General features: G+C 48.2%; 6 protein-coding genes across 6 annotated transcripts; 4 read left to right on the forward strand and 2 right to left on the reverse strand.

The window, feature by feature from the left end:
* Positions 1 to 1,759: 1,759 nt before the first annotated feature.
* F4812DRAFT_459310 (uncharacterized protein) lies at positions 1,760 to 2,745 on the forward strand (the record flags this gene model as incomplete). The annotated part of the gene is made up of 2 exons (XM_047937520.1): positions 1,760 to 1,940; positions 2,006 to 2,745. The coding sequence occupies 2 exons, from the start codon at positions 1,760 to 1,762 to the stop codon at positions 2,743 to 2,745; spliced, it is 921 nt and encodes a 306-aa protein (XP_047790342.1).
* A 43-nt stretch (positions 2,746 to 2,788) lies between these two features.
* Positions 2,789 to 4,889, forward strand: F4812DRAFT_459311 (male sterility protein-domain-containing protein; the record flags this gene model as incomplete). The annotated part of the gene is made up of 3 exons (XM_047937521.1): positions 2,789 to 3,254; positions 3,321 to 3,553; positions 3,753 to 4,889. The coding sequence occupies 3 exons, from the start codon at positions 2,789 to 2,791 to the stop codon at positions 4,887 to 4,889; spliced, it is 1,836 nt and encodes a 611-aa protein (XP_047790343.1).
* A 38-nt stretch (positions 4,890 to 4,927) lies between these two features.
* F4812DRAFT_428551 (uncharacterized protein) lies at positions 4,928 to 7,709 on the reverse strand. Its single transcript, XM_047934201.1, has one exon. The coding sequence runs from the start codon at positions 7,411 to 7,413 to the stop codon at positions 5,311 to 5,313; it is 2,103 nt and encodes a 700-aa protein (XP_047790344.1). The 5' UTR covers positions 7,414 to 7,709; the 3' UTR covers positions 4,928 to 5,310.
* A 1,816-nt stretch (positions 7,710 to 9,525) lies between these two features.
* On the forward strand, positions 9,526 to 10,741 carry F4812DRAFT_428553 (uncharacterized protein). The gene has a single exon (XM_047934202.1). It carries the CDS (start codon positions 9,659 to 9,661, stop codon positions 10,154 to 10,156), a length of 498 nt encoding a protein of 165 aa, XP_047790345.1. The 5' UTR covers positions 9,526 to 9,658; the 3' UTR covers positions 10,157 to 10,741.
* An 890-nt stretch (positions 10,742 to 11,631) lies between these two features.
* Positions 11,632 to 13,269, reverse strand: F4812DRAFT_459313 (glycoside hydrolase family 43 protein; the record flags this gene model as incomplete). The annotated part of the gene is made up of 1 exon (XM_047937522.1): positions 11,632 to 13,269. The coding sequence occupies one exon, from the start codon at positions 13,267 to 13,269 to the stop codon at positions 11,632 to 11,634; it is 1,638 nt and encodes a 545-aa protein (XP_047790346.1).
* A 1,902-nt stretch (positions 13,270 to 15,171) lies between these two features.
* On the forward strand, positions 15,172 to 17,343 carry F4812DRAFT_451143 (aldolase; the record flags this gene model as incomplete). The annotated part of the gene is made up of 1 exon (XM_047936169.1): positions 15,172 to 17,343. The coding sequence occupies one exon, from the start codon at positions 15,172 to 15,174 to the stop codon at positions 17,341 to 17,343; it is 2,172 nt and encodes a 723-aa protein (XP_047790347.1).
* Positions 17,344 to 18,200: the final 857 nt, after the last annotated feature.

Here is an 18,200-nt window from a genome sequence, read left to right on the forward strand (position 1 = left end):
TTTCAGTTGCGTAGCATTTACACTCCCGCAGATTAGATAGTATAGGATTCGCTAGTATAATGTAGAGAGTCCCGCGTGGATTCGATCTGGATGCGTAACTGTCGAATAAAAAGGAGTGTATTTGTCCAAGAAGAATCGTATGGAGGTTAGAGATGTGTAAGAGTGGAAGTTAGGTACATTGTATGAGGTATCGAATAACTATGGAAGTTTATGATAAAGTACCCCTACCAGGTAATCATTAATGTAAGTGGGCGTGCATGCATGGAAGTGGACTGGGTGGATTAGCTACCTCCTAGGTACCTACCTTAGGAGGTACCTAGATTATCCCTATTCCTAGCGTGAAATGCAAGCGTTAGGTTAGGTAAATGCACGATAATTAGGTACAGGTACCTAACCTAAATGTACAACCAAAGTTGGAAAGTATTGGAAAGCATGCACCTCCTAGCTGAGGGGGACTATGTAATCAATTTACAGGTACCTCTTAACCTACTTAGGTACCTTGTCTGGCAGCTGCTACCCAGGCAATCAAGCTGAAAACTTACCACTCAAAGGGATCCAGCAGCCCCGTGTCTTATCGATAAACTAGTATAGGCGTTGTATTTTCGGTTTTTAGGGGTATTTACTATCCATCAACCCTGTCCTAATTTTGGAAGTGGGACGTCATCAAAAGCTGGTTCCAACTTCTTCATCTCACTTACGGACACCTCGTGCTCGTATGCAAACAAATACCCCGCCTGACCCGTCCGGCCCGTTTATTAGCATGTTAGCATTCCGTCCCCTGTCCATTAGCTGACTAGGTCACATAGTTACCTCATTTAAGATGAGAAAATGCCGTAGCGAGACATCCCAATGGTACACTTCAAGACCAACTCAATTATTGACATAAATTTTATTCAAGATAAATTCGGAATCTCGATAAACTATGGACTATTCACCTTCCACGGCAGGTGACTTGAATCCCTAAACCGTAATAGAGAGCTTTTGATTTACTAACTCTAGAGAATACGGCCGTAATTGGGACAGATACTAAAGCGGTGATGTTGATGTCTATGTCACGTAACTACCTAAGGTAGGCTCAGCTGACTGGTTCAGCCATTTAGGCCATATTACTCTATTCCCCTCAAAGGAGATACTCCAGACGTCTCACGCTGCCATAGATGCGGGCTCTGGGTGGACGTTATGCAGGTTATCATAGATCCCTATTTGTGTATAAGTATTCAATGGACAGACGTAGGTAAGCGTATCTATAGAAATAGAGTCATAGTCAGTCAGCCTGTCTCTTTTGCTGACACATATAGGCACCTGTCATATTTCAATCTGCAATGGCTGCGTCCCTCATTGTCCCTACAGTATTAAGGATATAACCCGGGAACTTCCCTCCGGATATAACCAGTTTAGGTAACCGTATGTGTATCTATGACGGTGTTTAAAATGATAACTATCGACAATTATAACGACTCTCATGACCGATCCCAAACACGTTATTGTCCTTACTCGTCGAGTTCGGCAGTGATAGAATGGAAAAGATTCAAGGTTATCAGAATCACAGCAGCGGTCTAGCGCGGAAAGTAAGAGTCCCTCCTCTTACTGTTTGTATTATAAGATTTTAATCTAATATAAAACCCTTATTACCTCTCGTCTTTACGCAGAGGACATCATTAACCCCCTCAACTCAACTCACAAACAAAACCATCATTCCATCATGAATTCTGCCCCTTGTCTTACAAACTGAGCCTTCCGAGGTGCCTTGCAACCCAAAATGGCTAATATATCTCTTCAAACAGTTGAAGAGAGAATTAACAAGTTCGGAAAGCTATGGATGATAGATGACCTTATCCGCGAGCGTGGAAGAGACGTTGAGCAAGTTCCAATTCTTGGATACCCCCGACACGAGAATAGCGCCACTGAATATGAGCACTTCACAGGCAAGGATCTCGACCGTATGGTTGACGAGGCTTGTCGAGCACTGGAGCAATCTGGCCTTGGTGCGAACTCGGGGAAACAGTAGCGCTTTTTGCGCCTTCAGACCTGTCGTTTGTCATCACGTTCTTCGCCCTCTTCCGCCTTGGATGCAAAGTCTTGACTCTTTCGATTCGCCTAAATTCGTCAGCATGTCTCCATCTCCTCCATCAAGCGGGGTGTGATACTATGCTCGACGGAACGACTGCTCATATCGATTCGGTCATGATTGAGGTCAGAGACGCCCGCCAAGACCTGAAGTTCATCGAGATGCTAGCCAGGGCGGGTTTTGATAAGCCTCAAAGGTCTCCGGAGTCTTTCTGGCGGGATATTCCTAATAGAGAGGAGGAGCACGTCCAAGTGTCGCTTATGGCGCATTCATCGGGCTCGACTGGCCTCCCCAAACTATTGTCTGTATCTCATCGGAGTCTTTTGGCCTCTATGGTCTCGGGAACTGGTCTCAAGGCGTTCAACCACTTACCCTGGTATCATCTACACGGTCTGATAACTTCTATACAAGCTATGTGGATGCGTAAAACGGCTCACTTGTTTAGTGCGCACTTACCGCTAACGGCAGATAATTTGATTTCGGCTCTCAAGTCGATACAGCCTGAGATATGTCATACGGTCCCCTACGCATTGAAGTTGATGGCAGAGAGACAAGACGGAATCGATGTTTTGAAAAGATGCAAGTTTGTGACATCCGCGGGGGCTAGGACTCCGGACGAGCTTGGGAATCGAGTAATCGAGCAGGGAGTAAAGCTTGGTCTTCCAGGATCGCGGTAATGGTACATACGAGGCTGTGTATTTGAACACTTATCCTGCGCTCATGACCACTAACTCGAATGATCCGTCCGGCTCTTTTCACTCAGGTGACCTCTTCGTTCCTCACCCGACTTTGGACTGGGCCTGGAAGTATATTGCCCGTGCTGACGACAGAGTAACTCTTCTGAGTGGAGAAAATATTCTTCCCCTGGGAATAGAGGGTACCGTTCGCGAAAGTCCGCTTGTGCGAGACACCTTAATGGTCGGCAATGATCGCCTTGTACCTGGCCTCCTAGTATTTCGCTCCACAGCTGCAGCTGGTCTATCGGACAATGAGTTCATCGAGTCTATTCGACCTTACGTAGACAAGGCTAATAATTTCGCTGACGAATTTGCCAGTATCACTCCCGATATTGAATACCTTGCGACTGACAAAAGGAACATAATCCGCGCTGCCGCACACGCTCGTTTTGATAAACTAAATGAGGATCTTTACTCAGGAGACAAGAACACCACTAGTGGAAAGGGTTGTAAATGATTACCGCTCGATATTGGACAGCTTGAACAGTTCATATTAAAACTTCTTCGCGAACAAGCGGGCATCGAAGTTCCAAATATCGAAGCGGACCTGTTTACCTCTGGAGTAGATAGTCTACGCGCCGCTCAGATACGCAGGTTATTACAGCGAGATCTCGACCTTGGCGGACATTCGCTACGCGCCAATATCGTCTACGATGCTGGATCCGTGTCTGGGCTCGCTCGGCTACTATATTCCATGCGCACGGGTGAGAAACTTGGGAATCAGCATGCGGATGATAAAAATGAAATAGTGAAGATGCAGAATATCATTGCTAGATATAGTCAATTCCAACCATAGTCTCCGGGAAATGTATCAACTCCAGAAAGAGACGTTGTGGTAAGTCTTCTGCGTGAACCCCCTTCCCCCTTTCCCCTTCTCCACTATCCCCTCTCCTATTTGCCTGTGGAGTTAATACAAGAACATAGATCCTCACAGGCGCACACCTTAGGTACTGCACCAGCTCCTCTCGGACCCCAAGGTCAACCGCGTCATCTGCCTAGTCCGGGGCACCGATCCGTTAGCTCGCATCGACGCGTGCCTGAAGACCCGGAACCTCGACGTGCAAGTGCACCGCAACAAGAAGCTATCAGCTCTCACGACGAACAACCTAGGCGCCCCGAACCTCGGCCTCGCGCCGGAGATCTACTCGGACTTGCAGCGCTCCGCCACCCTGATCATCCACGCGGCGTGGCCCGTGAACTTCAACGTGTCCCTCGCAAGCATGATCCCCCACATAGCCGGCCTGCATAACCTCTTAGACCTGTCGCTTAGGGTCCCATTGAGCCGCCGCCGCCCCGCCCGTCTCCTCTTCGCCAGCAGCATTTCCACCGCGTCCCGCACGCTCACGCCCGCCACCGTTCCCGAAGGGCCCCTCTCGTTTCTCGGCTCCGCGGCGCGGACGGGATACACGCGCTCGAAGCTCGTAGGCGAGCGCATCTGCGCCGCCGCCGCGGCAGCAGCAGCGTCCGGTGGTGGTGGTGGTGCGGTCGGCGTCTTGCGTATCGGCCAGATCGCAGCGGATGCCGCGCATGGGATCTGGAACGGCAAGGAGGCGATCCCGATGCTGGTCCGGAGCGCGACGGAGGTCGACGCGCTGCTGCCTCGGCTCGAGGGGGACCACGATGTCTGCGAGTGGATGATGCCGGTGGACGCCGTGGCTCGCACGTGTCTGGAACTCGCCGAGAAGCTCGACGCGGACGCGGGAGCAAGCCAAGCGTCGTTCTACAACGTCAAGCCGCCGCGCGCGTTCTCCTGGAACGACGATTTCCTACCGGCGCTGCGGAGCGCAGGCTTGCGGTTCGACACCGTCGGCCTCGGAGAATGGCTGGCGAAGGTGCGCTCCCGAGCCGCGGATCTGGGGCCCGCCGCCGAAGTGAAGCTGCCCGCGGTAAAGCTCGCCGACTACTACGAGGATACGTACAGCGGCTTAGGTATTGGGTTAGGTCCCGGGTTGAAGTTTGACATCCAGAAGGCTTGCTGTGATAGTGGTGCTCTTCGTCTATGCCCTACCGTGTTAGAGGCGAACCTCGTGCCGAAGATGTTGAGGCATTGGTTGGGTGACACTACTACGAATAGACAACAGTAGATTAATCCTAGTAGTTTTTTATTTTTTATTGTAGGGGATACAATATTTATGCCTTACTACCTTGAATAGTACCTAACCTAAAGTAAGCAGGATAATTGTGAAATTTGAAGAAAAGATATGAATAAATTAGGAGGGTATCAACTGGGCGAACTCGTCTTAAGACTACCTATTGACCTTATATCGGATTGAGCATAGACTCGTGAGACTCATGACGCGTTATACAAAAGTGAGGACGACCTAACTTGAATATAGGTAGTTCTGCAATTCCGAGAAGGCTTTAAAGTCCAGGCCTAAACTCCGACAAGTGCCAAGGGGGGTGAATACTCATTACAATAACCTCATCATATCGGCACCAGAACCCGTAACACCTAATCATGAATCATCGCCAACCAAGATACCAACCCTCATCACTCATATGTGCCTACTCGCCTCGACCACGATAGTTACCCATCTTCTCAATAGAACTCATGATGCCGCTCCGCATAGCCGTGCCACTACCGGGGCGTGGTAGACCCCCTTGAGATCCGCCATTCCTACTCCGGTCGTGAGCAATGCCACCAATCCTACTCTCTGTCGGCTTTTTCACAGATCCAGGAGCTCTCAGACCTGACGGCCGGCTGCCGATGCTGTGGCGGAAGCTTTCCGGAGCCGTGTGCTGCGTCTTAGTAACAGTCGGCCGTGGAGGTGGCGGCGCCTCTGCCTGGACCAAAGTCTGCATCGACATCATCTCTTCAGCTAAGATGACAAGTTCACCCTTCTCGACGCGCTCCTTCTCGAGGAGCTGGCGAAGCTCGTGATTGTCCATCTTGATACTGTCGATGACAGCCTCAAGTTTCTCGATCTCTGCACCCATTTCCTTGATCTGCGCTGAGTCCCTGATAGCCTGGAACTTGCGTTCCTCATCTGCGAGGGTCTGGTCAGGATCGACTCTATTCATAGCGGCATCCCGATCGAGTCTTAGTTTCTCGTTCTCTTCGGCAAGCCCCTCGACTCTGGATTCGAGCTCTTGAACTTTCTTTTCCCAGCGGGTTTCATAGCTCTTCTTCAAAGCCGCAACCTTGGCTTCATGCTTGCTTTTGTAGAGTACATGTAACTCGCGAGCTACACGCTCAACAGCGATTTCAACCTCGCGAGATCCGGCGTTCTTAGTCTTATCGGGAGACTTGTTCTCGGCGTCTAAAGTGGCTTTGCCGGCGCGCATTCCTGCCATCTTGCTCTCTGCTTCTTGGGCCATGATCTCGGCGGCCTCTCGTCGTTTCTCACTCTCATCTAGCTTAGATTCGAGTTCCTCGCGCTCTCGCTGGCTCATTACAATTTCTTCTTTGACCTTACGAAGCACGGCCTCCATCTCCCGACTACGGGCTTCCCAGTTCTCCTTTTCTTCAGCCATAGCTTCCTTCATAGCCCTTTCTTCGCGGAGTTGTTCCATGCTCTCGCCTACTCTTTTTTCAGCATCACCCACCGCCGTCTTGAGAGCCAAAACCTCGGCCTCTTTACCGCTAAGGGTAGCTTTGAGGCTACTAATTTCCGAGAGGAATCCTGACTTGAGCGACTCCAATTCTCTAGGTGTCACTGAAGGTATACTACGGGGCGTAGGAAGAGGTGGAATATCGAAATCGAGCAAGTTAGACTGTTGGCGCTGAGGCGTTGCTGCAATCGAGTGCCTCGGGTTTCTATCGAATGTTTGACTTCGGTTCGGTGTTTGCTGCGCGAATCTAGACGGAGGGCCACCCGCCTGGTCCGCAAAGTCCATAAGCAGGTTGGTAGTGTTTCCAGACTCGTGCATAGTAGGAGGTCGAGGAGTCCTCAGTGGCGAGGGTTCCGGTTTACTCCGCATGGCGAGAGGAGTTGCGCTGGTGTTTGCGAACTTGGTAGGACTATGTCCAATCCTCGCGAACATAGTCAAGTTTGGCACCGCGGAGAAATTACTGAATGTGCTTATCATAGTATCGTCTGGACCGGTTGATTCATTGCCAATTGGTTGATCGCCAATTGACGTAGATGTGGTGTCAGCTTCGTTATCGTCGCCATCATCTAACGTGGTATCATCATCCTCGAAGATCTTTATAGCGGTTGCCAGACCCTCGTTGCGCAGAATCGTTTCGTCAATAGATAAATTGTGCTCCTGAATCTGGTGTTTCTGGGTCTCCGGAGGTGGAGAGGGACTGCTGTTGATTTTAACTGGGAAACGCTTCTCAGGCGATATCTTTCTTGGACTCTTAGCAGCTGCCAGCTTCCTAGACGTAGGGGACTGCTCCTCCGTGGTATTCTCTTTTGAAATTAAAATCTTTAAGGGCGTAAGTTCGGTGCCGGATAGTATTCTAGAATGTCGCGCGGCCTTGTCCTTCTCGTCCTGCTTCTGAGATGCGAGCACAGGACTCGAGGCGTTGTTGTCGCTAGAGGAGTGTTCGCTGCTCATGTTGTCGGTATGGGAGTTGAGTTCGTATATATCAATTTGGCGGTTGGTCGGAGGCGTTGCAATATTCAGCGCGCCGATACTAGAAGGACAAAGCGGTGAAGCCATCCAGGCTCAAGGAAAAGATGCCGATGATTAGGTACTATCACTGTCTTATTGTCAAGACAGGCGAGTTTGGAATGTGAAGAAATAATGGAGACAAGTATTTACTTTTGGGATGTTTTCTTGAATCTACAATTTAATGCTCAGTTTCATGCATAGCTGCAGCACTGGGGCTAAAACAGAGAGTGGTCAAGGTTTTGGTGGACAAGTGGAGGACAAGTGGAGGGACGGAGGGCTCCGGAAATTGATTTCTTTAGTTGGTTTCGGTTTATGCCAAATTTAATTTGTTTGTTCAATTTCCACTGGTTGACGGAGAAACGGTAATACCTGTGCGTCAGGCGGGTCAGGCAGGTTCAAGCAGGTCAGTAGGTCAGGGCATCCACCTACGTAAATCCCCTGCAAAAAATGCTCAATTTAGGGCTTAGCGTCATCCCTTGTACCATGTGAGGTAACGAGATAAGAGATACCGCACAATGATAAGCAGGAAGATCCATTTTCGGACCATTCATCTCATCTCTCATAGAGGTATGTTTTTTTGGTTGAATAAGGAGATAGCACCTGTAACAGGTACCTAGTACCTAGAAGTAGTCTTTTGTGTTACCATAATTACCTCCTATCATTACCTAGGTAATTACCCGTGCATCTGAGCAACAATAGGGTTACCTAGATTTATACCCCTTTTTTTCTACATGGTAAAAGGAAAAGAAAGAAAAACAAAAAACTCGTTAGTGCAGTGTACACACCCTGCGTAGAATTCATACCTCATACCCACCTGATGCATCTTAATACCACTAAGACATAGTACATAGTAGACTTGTTTACCTCGTACATTAGCAACTTTTAACAGTTGAACGAAACATAGAACAAAAAGGACCAATGGCACTGTGGCGGGTAAGTTCTTCTCACTTCTCAGGCTTGAAAAATCAACATAATATTCTAACTCTCTCTTAGAGTGGTCTAACGCGTGTGACTCGAAATCACATCTCTTCGGAGGCGCCCGTTCGAATCGGGCCAGTGTCGCCAATCATTTTTGCTGTCTATTATTATAATTTTTATTCCGTCCAACGTCTTGATTTCCTTTAACCTTTTTCCGCCAAAAAATAAAAATAAAAATAAAAATAAAAAATTGATTTTCTTTAATCTCGTAATCTCCTGGATCGTTTCTGTTTCCTCTAAATTTAGCTAAATACTTGAATCTACGATGGTACTTCGTTATTCTACTCTTTTGATCCAGCTGTCCCTCCAGATGATTAACGCCCTTGCCATTGTCCAGGACGATCCGTTTCGATTTTCAGTTCAAAAAATTTAATTCTTTCAAGTCTTTTGAGTGTTAATAGATCCGCTCGAGATCTAGGTCAGATGGTGGACTAGAACAGCTTAGACAGCCCAGACAGCTCAATCCAGTGGATGGCCAAAGTGTCGGGATATAACAGTAGCTTACGTGTATTCAATACTTTTCTCCAGTTCATCGGTCAATCATGTTACCAAGGGCTCACGAGTTGACTATAGAGAATCAGCGTTTGATATAATGTGCTATGTCTTCCGCATTGTGCTCTATTTCATATTTGGCTTCCACTATCCCGAAGAAAGTTTTGGGAGTTCAACAGCGTCGAAACATGTTCTCAGAGCAGAAGTAGATATACAGGATCAAAATGTTCACATATCAAGTAACTGCCTTGTTTCTAACTTTGGTTCTCTCCGTGGTTGATTCCCTATTTCTAATGGCGATCTCGTCTTAACCTCTAAGAACAAGAAGCAGTTACCTCAAGTGTGAGCGCTTCCAACAGCCCTCCTATACGAACACGGTCACTTGCTGCAGGAACATTCTAAAACGTGGAAGGAAATTCCACGAGATAGCACATAGGTAGATAGTATCGCGGCATCGGACCTCCGGACTATAGCTTCGTTGTTCGGCAAATTAGCATAAAGTATACCAGGTAGTGCTGTCTTAGGTACGTTGGGTAAACTCTAAAGGAGTACGCCTTTAGAGTTTACGTAGACAGCACTACCTAGGTATATAACTCCCTTAAGGGCCCAACCTTCTCACCTTACGAGATTTCCCTTTTTATAAACTAATGCTAACATCGCAGTCGTCTTCTCTACTAGAAACCAAGGTACCCTTAATATACCACATTGTTACTTAAAATACAAACTCTACCTACCTACCCAACTGCGTGCTGGGCACTGGAAACATCTTCGAAACCATTGACCGAGTTTGCAACTACCCCGACAGAAGACGTTAAGAAAACACATGATGGCGTCATGGGGGAAAGAGCAGCCATTGCCAAAGGAAGAGCCAGCGACTGAGGATTGGCCGGACGGCCCCAACTTGTGGCCTTGGTATCTTTTCCCTATCGCCTTCCTTTGCTACAGTTCCCTGATAGCCCTTCCTTGGACGGCGTTCGTTATTGTGCTCGCTCTGCTGTTCGGATGGAGTATTCCCAACCTCACGAACTTGTTTATATTAACCCTTGGAGGTTTAACATTCGTACTTGCCTTGACTGGTTGTGTAGGTGAGCTAGGGACGACCATGATCCGTAACTGCGGTATCGACTCCCTTCAAAAGACACCACCTGAGAACGGATTGTACGTGGTTCTATATTACTCCATAGCCGCGGAGATTCCCCGTCGCCTTTCCCCCCCAAGATTGATGGAATTTCCTAGCAACTTTGGTGAACACAAAGTGGCCTTTCGACCTCAACAATTACCGGGTTATGGAAGAAAACCACTTTTTCAAGATTTAGTATAGCTTAGCAAAAAACAGCTATTGCCAAAGTAAGAGCAAGCGACCAAGGATACACCACAATACCCCAGCATTCTGGTAGCCTTTAAATTACTCCTGAGGTACTTCTGCCACCCCGGATTTCTGTCTCAAACCTTGGTCTATGAGCTGTCACGATTGGTTACAGGTGTTGGGATAGGTCTTCCAATATGTATATTCTGCAGCCTGTATATCGGGTCTCCGGTCATAGTATTTGTGTTCAGCTGCGGGTTGGAAGCGCTTGCATACCCCTAGTGGTTTCTGTGGAAGCATTTGACAAAGGACGGTGCTGGCGTCAACATTTTAGTTTTCCCGTGGCGACTGCCCATGTGGCGATGTACAATCGGTTTCGTAAGGTTTTGGCATGGGTTGCTGGCCCAGTTAAAGTTATGATTTCACAGCTGAGGATCAACGGGGAATTCTTTCCTAAACTATATGGTGTCTACCTTTGCCGTGGCTTCTCAGGCATACTTAAAATATACTTTGTTGGGTAGGAGAATAGAAGATAAGCAGGAAAGAAGGACAAGTTATGGCCTATTAGTTTTGCTACATTAATACGTTGCTGAATTGGGCAATTTTCAATCTTTCTCTTCTATTTTTCCATGCCAACCCTACCTCCTAAATACTAAATATTTACAAGCCAGCAACAAGGAGTCCCCTATAGTAGTAAATTCTTTTCCTCGATCAAATCAGCCTTGGTACATGATTCCTCTCTCGCTTTTCGGTTCAAGCGCACTTAATCTATTGCTCCTTTCACTAGTAATAGGGGTAGGGACATGGGTATGGACGCGTAACTGGACGGCGCTCGCAGAATGTACAGTCGGTTACTTAGCACTCACATTCGCGTTGGGCCTCATGGGATGTCAGCGGAACTGACAGCGGCAGCCACACGTAACTGTGGCATTGCAAATATCCCACAAGACAGATCTATCCCTAGGTAGACATGGGAATTTCGCCGCTTGTTAGCCACAAAACTCTTCCACATTGTTTTCCCGAAAATATTACTGGAACCGATAAGCACCTTCAGAAACTAAAAAGCGAAGTACCTCGTTATGCGGCTGTGCCATATACAAAGAATAAGGGCTGGGAGGACGTGGAAGAATGCCAGGGATATGTGGATAGTAGCTGTCTCCTTCGAAGGAGGTTAGAAGGCCAGGCGTTACTAGATCATCCACAATATACTGCATACTAGCCTTCTGACACTCACTCTGTATATGACATCCATCACGGGCACTACCTGATAAAGAACGACTGGCGGAGCGGGATGGGCGATGGCCAAGTAATGATCGCTAGGTACTGTCGACAATTCCGGGAGGATCAACCATATAAACGCGGCAAGGTCTAGGAGTATGGGTTGGACTGGGGCCTTTTTTGTTTTTTTTAACTAAACATATTTCATGAGGGATAGCGGTAAAAGTTTTATTTACACTATTAGAGTCGATGTTAGGTGATAACAATTCAAGTTAAGCGCTTTTAAAAGACAAAGCTCGTATTGAGCCTCCGAGCTTCTTAGTTGCATAGTTGAAGATTCCAAAACGATAGCCCATAAAATATGCCCAGTTGGTATGCATCGTGTAAGGTTCTCCTAACTGGGTGAACTTTTGGCCGTCTGTGCTGTAGGAGAAGTTGGCTGCGTAACTGCCGCTCGCACGGGCATCTAGCGACGCTCGAAGCCATATTATCTTGTCCTTGGGGATATCTGCTGATGTTGCTACTATGTTCCCCAAACTAGTCGTGTTCCAAGCAGATTCTTCCTGTGTGATGTCATGCACGACGGATAATGTGTACTTGGTCCCATCGCGGTGAATACCGATATAAGCGGTACGATCGCGGAAAGCCGCAAGACCGAAGCGGTCGCCGTCAGCCATATTAGCGAAATCCACTCGGAGAGTACCGACAGGGAATTCTCCATGGATGCGGTGGGTTAGGGTGTTGCGTGCCGCGTATAGATCGTCCGTCACGGTTGCAGTAGATAGAGTCACTCCACCGTTACCAACCTTGTACTTGGTCTCATCAGGGTTATGATTCCATTCCCAGTCCGGGCCCAGTGTCTCCCCGTCGAACGTGTCGGTACGAGTCCATTCTCGGACGGCCTTTGCAGGAAGTGGCGCCGGATAAGACGATCCCCACGCGCCCGACTCGTCGGCTACGAAAAAGGGGAAGCCATCATCGCCCCATTTCACCGGGGCGAGAACGGGCATGCGGCCACTTGGGTATGCCCATGTAAAAGACATGTAGTACCAGTCACCTGTCGACGTTTCGATGAGACTTCCTTGATGAGGAGCGCCTCCATTCGGCACGGGTGACTTCACATTGTTAACCAGGATCTTGCTCTCGTAAGGACCCCAAGGACTTTCGGATTTCCAAATGTAGGTAATATCACCGGGATGGTCGTCGAGAATATAGTAAAGCCCATCCTTCTTGTACATGCGGTTTCCTTCGATTCCATCCTTCCCTACGTCAGAAGCGCTGAAGATATGCTTGGTCTCAACCTGGCTGAGTCCGTCTTTTGACAGCTGGGCCACAGATACGTCGGTAGCACCGTATACGACGTACATGGTATCGTCGTCGTCGATAAGGAGGCCGCAGTCATAGTAGCACGTGCCGCCCGGAAGTACGGCCGCACGGGTCCACGGCCCGGTAACGTCCTTGGCAGTGTAGATGTAAGTGTACCAGAAGTCGACGCAGCCGATCCAGTACCAAAGCCCGGTGCTCTCGCGAAATCGCATTGTCGACGCCCACGTCCCACCCCTATACGCGTGGCCGTTCGTCAGATTATACTTTTCGCCGAAATCCAGACCGGGCACGGAGTGGCCGATAAGTTCCCAATTGACGAGATCACCCGATCTTAAGATCGGAGCACCCGGGCTGTAGTGCATGTTGGACGCAGAGAAGTAATACAACCCGTCTGGACCGACGGAAACATCATTGTCGGCGAAGTCTTCGTATACTACCGGGTTCTGGAAAGAGTTTGCTTGCTTCGGTACCACCAAAGACTCAGGAGTTGAACTTGCACTGGACTCGCTCGAAAAAAGGAGAGAGGCGTGGGTCCATGCTAAGTGAGCTTGTAATAAGCCACAGCTGAATAGAACGTTTTTCATTTTCGCACTGATCGGATAGTGATATTGTGGTGTATAGCACGAAACTGGTGGCTGGGCTCAAATGAGTCAAGAATATTTCTTTCGCGACGCATAACCTGGGTGCCTACCAAAGTAGGCTGATTATCTGCTGGACCTCTAGAGTTTCTACGAGCGATGCTACTTATATATATCCAAGTGGTATGTTATTATTGACCTAGGTGGTGTGTTTTTAATGCTACTCTCTGTGCTAAAGGAGCGTGTTCCACCGAGGTCACATCGCAACCTGTTCTATAGCGCTAGTGATTCCCCTATAGCTTTCCCAAGTAAGTAGTAAATGTTAGGACGGATTATACAGCTCCTAGGCGAGGCCAATTCTATCATGGACGGTCCTTATGGTCCAGACCCAATACCTTTGATACATTCTCCTTCTACTCACATATATTTACCTAACCCAAGTATGCTGAAAAGTACAATTTTAGTTTTTGCGGCATGATCTAATGACATGGAAGAATCAGGGTTCACAATAGTAAAGAATTAACTAACAGATACGGACCTGAATGATATAAAATGTATTGAAAAAGCTAAGAAGATTGCTGCTGAGAGGGGTCGTACGGGAAAAAGGGAATGGAATCTTATAAGCCCGGGTCTTCCCCCCACGTACGCCTCTTTCTATCACGAGAAATTGCAAAAGGAATGATCAAATCCGTAAAGGGTTATCCGAGGATTATATGTACCTAAATCAAAACGACGTTTTGATACCCAAGTAGGCACCTAGGTAGATTCGGCAAGGTTATCCATCCACGTTACTACGTTTATCCACTTGATGCTCTCAAAAGCTCACGGAGAAATAGTGTAGGAGGTGTACTATGTACCTAGGTAGGAGGAGATAGCTTAGGTCTTACAAGGTACCTAACCTAAGGTACTAAGGACAGGGATTCCGGGGTAAATCTCCAGGCTGTGGAGCACCCCCAGAAACCGCTAAGCCAATAGAACGCAGAGCGGTATAGTAGCCCCCCCGGAATTTACGCTCGCCTAAACACCAATGCCTGCGGTCGCCTTGATTCAAATCTCTTATCTCTTTCTTAACTCTTTTTTCTACATACGCGTGAGGCGAGAGCCTCGATTTATTCGGCGCTGATCCGCAGCTGGATATTCCAGCATCTAAGTGGCCGGAATAATTACTTCGAAGCACTACGGAATTTTTCCCGAGCTTTGCTTTGACCGGTTTTTTCTAGGTACCTGCTTTACGTACCTTAGGCACCTAGGTAGGATTCTCATCACCATTTCGTACCTAACCTAAGCTTCATCTCGTGGCCTCCCACTCTGGCCACTTTGCGACCCTCAAATAGAGGAGGTACTTGACTTTTACTTTTACTAATAGTGGAGGCTCGTTGTATATTACTTGTATATATCTACCTAATTCATCTCGAAACACCCTCAAGATGTCTCGAGATGCCTCCTACGATACCTTATAAAAGCCGCATGAATTAACCTATCCGGAACCTCGCCGATATCTCCGGGCTAGATATTTACGGTAGATGTATCGGTCTACCATTCTCTTCATACCTAACCTAACCTAACCTACCTCCCATACGGCACTGATGCTAGCTATTTCCCCCCACGATAACTTTCCCAACTCGAACGTAAGCTCGACGCACGTCTGCCATGAAGAGCCCGTCGCCCGAGACGATCCCGATATTCAGCCGTTCATACCTAGACCTAGTATTAATACCTTCGCTGTTCTTTCGGATTAATTAAACCCGCCTCCCCCAAGCCCAGGAATCTCTAGTATCTACCCTTTGTTAACGCGAGGACGTCGTCCATTAGGGCAGTATGGCGACAGTCCACCAGTTGCACCAGGCTCCTACGCCAGCCTACCCTCTTAGCAATGCCGGCGCATCAATTTCATCCGTAGAAATAGACATGGAACGAAACTTGCGATCGAGAACCGTGAACGGGACTAAGACTACAAGCGGTTTGCAAAAGGGCGACACCAGGACGGTTGTTATCATTTATGGTTCTGGCCAGGAGCATATCGTATCGGTTTTCGCAGACGTCTTAGGGAAACCATATCGTATGGCCGACAGCTTTCAAGGCATAACTTCTATAGAACAAGAATCCGTACTGGGGATATCGTTGGAGAGCGCCAAGATTGATATTTCCTCGCGGAGTCGAGATGCGGTGGTTGCGATTAACGCCCACTGTATTAATCTGGGAATGCCACCTGATACTTATATATCAGCGCAGTGCGACTACGAATTCTTGTACCCCGAGGCGTCTTTCTTCCGTCGAGATTTGGCTCGGTTCATCTCCTTCACCCTTGGCCAGATTAACCATCATGATGCCCTCATGTCAAAGCCGCGCACTTATTTCATTTCAACCACCTTTCCTGATGTTCGGGCTGCCCTTCCTAACATAGATATTCTCACGGTTGGCGCTGACGCTGTAGAACTACGTGTCGATCTTCTCAGGGAGCCTTTGATGGATGGTAACTTTGCGCCAATACCGAGTTTAAGTTATGTTGGGGAACAAGTCATGTTATTGCGACAGAGGACTGAATTGCCCATTATTTTCACGACGAGGTGCACGAAAGAGAATGGGCACTTTCCGATGGATAATCCTGACTTGTATTACGAATACCTTTTTCGGGCCATCCAGTGGGGGGTCGAATACATCGATGTTGAGCTTTGGCTTCCGGAACATATTCGTCGGAGGCTATACGAAAAACGCGGAAGCAGCCGTATTATGTCTGCGTTTCACGACTTTTCGGGCACATTCAAGTGGCCTTCAGCTCAGGCGGAGTCTATCTTCCTCGAGTCTCGGAGATATGCTGATATCATAAAAATGATATCAATAATCAACGACCACAACGAGAATTTCGAGTTGGAATATTTCCGATCCAAAATTCGGAGCGAGTATCCACACTCGCCCCCCCTTTCGGCCGTCAATATGGGGGAGACTGGCCAGTTTTCGAGGACTCTAAATAAAGTCTTCACACCCATCACCCACCCCCTTCTTCCGATTATTGCTGCGCCAGGTCAAATGAGCGCTGCGGAGATTAACGCCGCGTTGTCATTGCTCGGTCAACTTCCGAAGAAGAGTCTCTACGGAATTAGTAGCCCATTCTCCCGTATTGCGACTCCTTATGCACCCTTTTACGAGAAATGCTTCAACGAGCTTGGCTTACCACACCAATTTGCGGTTGTCCAAAGACACCTTAAGGGGCCTACCTGTGTAGAAGCGTTATGCAACCAAAAGTCCTTTGGTGGAGCATATTTGAGTCCCCCAGTGTCCTTAGCAAGCCTCATGCATAATAGTTCCTTCTTTGCGAGGCTGAACAGCGGGTTGGGCCCATCACTCACTGAAGCAGCCCGTACAATTGGTATGGTTGATACCATCGTTGTTCAATCTCGATCGTCCCCACCACCTTCGGCGCTTCCTGCGGCTTCCCCTGGTTCTGACCAGGGTGCTAACACATTCCCAAGTTCCGGCATCAATAGTGACAACGGATTGCCACCGAGCTCAACACTGATTTTTGACAACGCAAATTGGCGTGGCATCGTCAGTACCCTGACTCGTGATCTTGCGCCATCAGCCTACTCTGGCCGTGCGGCAGTTGTCTTGGCGGCGAATTCCGATGACGCGGCGTCTGCTATGTATGCACTAAAAGCGCTTCGAATTGGTAAGGTATATACTGCGGGTTTCAAGACACCTTCCAATCTAGCTCGTGGCCTTGAGGTCGAGCCCTTCAATAGTTTAGAAAGCCTTCAAAGAGCAAGAATGGTGCGCGACAAGACTAGTCCTTTCGTAATCATCTCTGCCCTTGGGCCCGAGAAATCTAATATTGTCGGGATGCTTGTGCGAGTATTTGGAGGCTCGAGAGGCTCGTCAACGCAGATCCGCAAGGTTTTCTTGGACTTGGCTGATGGACCGAGGAAAGGAGACCCGAGTGCGGTTGCGGAACAGAGCGGCTTTGCTGCTTACGGCGTGGCAGATACGACTGCATTCACAACCGTAGAAACTCTCAGGCTGCTTGTTGGCCAAAACGTGCCCTACAGCTTCGTGCGGCTTGCCGGCGGCCAAGGAATGTTTTAAAAGAATCGAATATATACCCCCGGCGAGAGTTGGTAGGATTTTAGACGTGTAATGCTGGGATTCCAATATATGCAGATTACCGGCGAGTCATGTATGCTGCGACTAGATGTAATCTTTCTGGCTCTAGACCACCTAACTAAGGCATATATCGGAGACATACCTAGGAAATTTCTATATAGGTGTATTCTATAGAGTATACTGCCCGCACCCTTTTCCCGTCTAGTTTCTCTACTACCTTAAGTTCAAATGATTTAATAGTTGTTCCGAGGTTATAGTTCCCGATATGACAAACCAAGGGGTTACGAAGCCATCCTCTGAAACTATTCGGTACAGCATGCCTAATCTCGTAACTGGGCACTAGACAAGATCGAGAAGTACTACCTACCTCCTAGGTAGGTATACGTGCGCTGCTGAACATACGTTTGTGCTTGCTTGGATACGATGCTTTGTTGACACCGAACTTAAGCGCTGGACCGAGTGTATAAACCTTGAATTACACATATGTAACCACATAGTTTTAGAGACACCATTGGGCTCCCATGCCGCTTGCCTCCTGTTTCACGTACTGGCGTATGCATTTCCGCTGGGCATTGATGCCGAAGTAACAGGATCAATTGACACTATAGTACCTAGCTCGGAGTTTTTTTTTAGCACAGCCTTAACAGTGGTTCTCGTGAATGCCGACTCTGCGTTAGGACCGGGATAAATCTCCGGGTGGCTGCTGAGCGAGCAGAGCAGTCAAGCCCAGCGCAGGCGTCGTGAAGAAAAATTCATAAATCGAGATGCAAAAGCTGAGTAATGGACGTTTATGCCATGCGGTTAAAAACGGCATATTGCAGATGCGTTCACAGACTTTA

Source organism: Daldinia caldariorum (genome assembly GCF_022478825.1).
Source record: "Daldinia caldariorum strain CBS 122874 unplaced genomic scaffold F4812scaffold_8, whole genome shotgun sequence".
In the NCBI taxonomy this organism is placed as follows: domain Eukaryota; kingdom Fungi; phylum Ascomycota; class Sordariomycetes; order Xylariales; family Hypoxylaceae; genus Daldinia; species Daldinia caldariorum.

What these genes read in the sequence shown, in the direction of transcription:
- F4812DRAFT_428551 (XM_047934201.1), bottom strand. Translation starts at nt 7,413, where the DNA reads ATGGCTTCACCGCTTTGTCCTTCTAGTATCGGCGCGCTGAATATTGCA.
- F4812DRAFT_428553 (XM_047934202.1), top strand. Translation starts at nt 9,659, where the DNA reads ATGATGGCGTCATGGGGGAAAGAGCAGCCATTGCCAAAGGAAGAGCCA.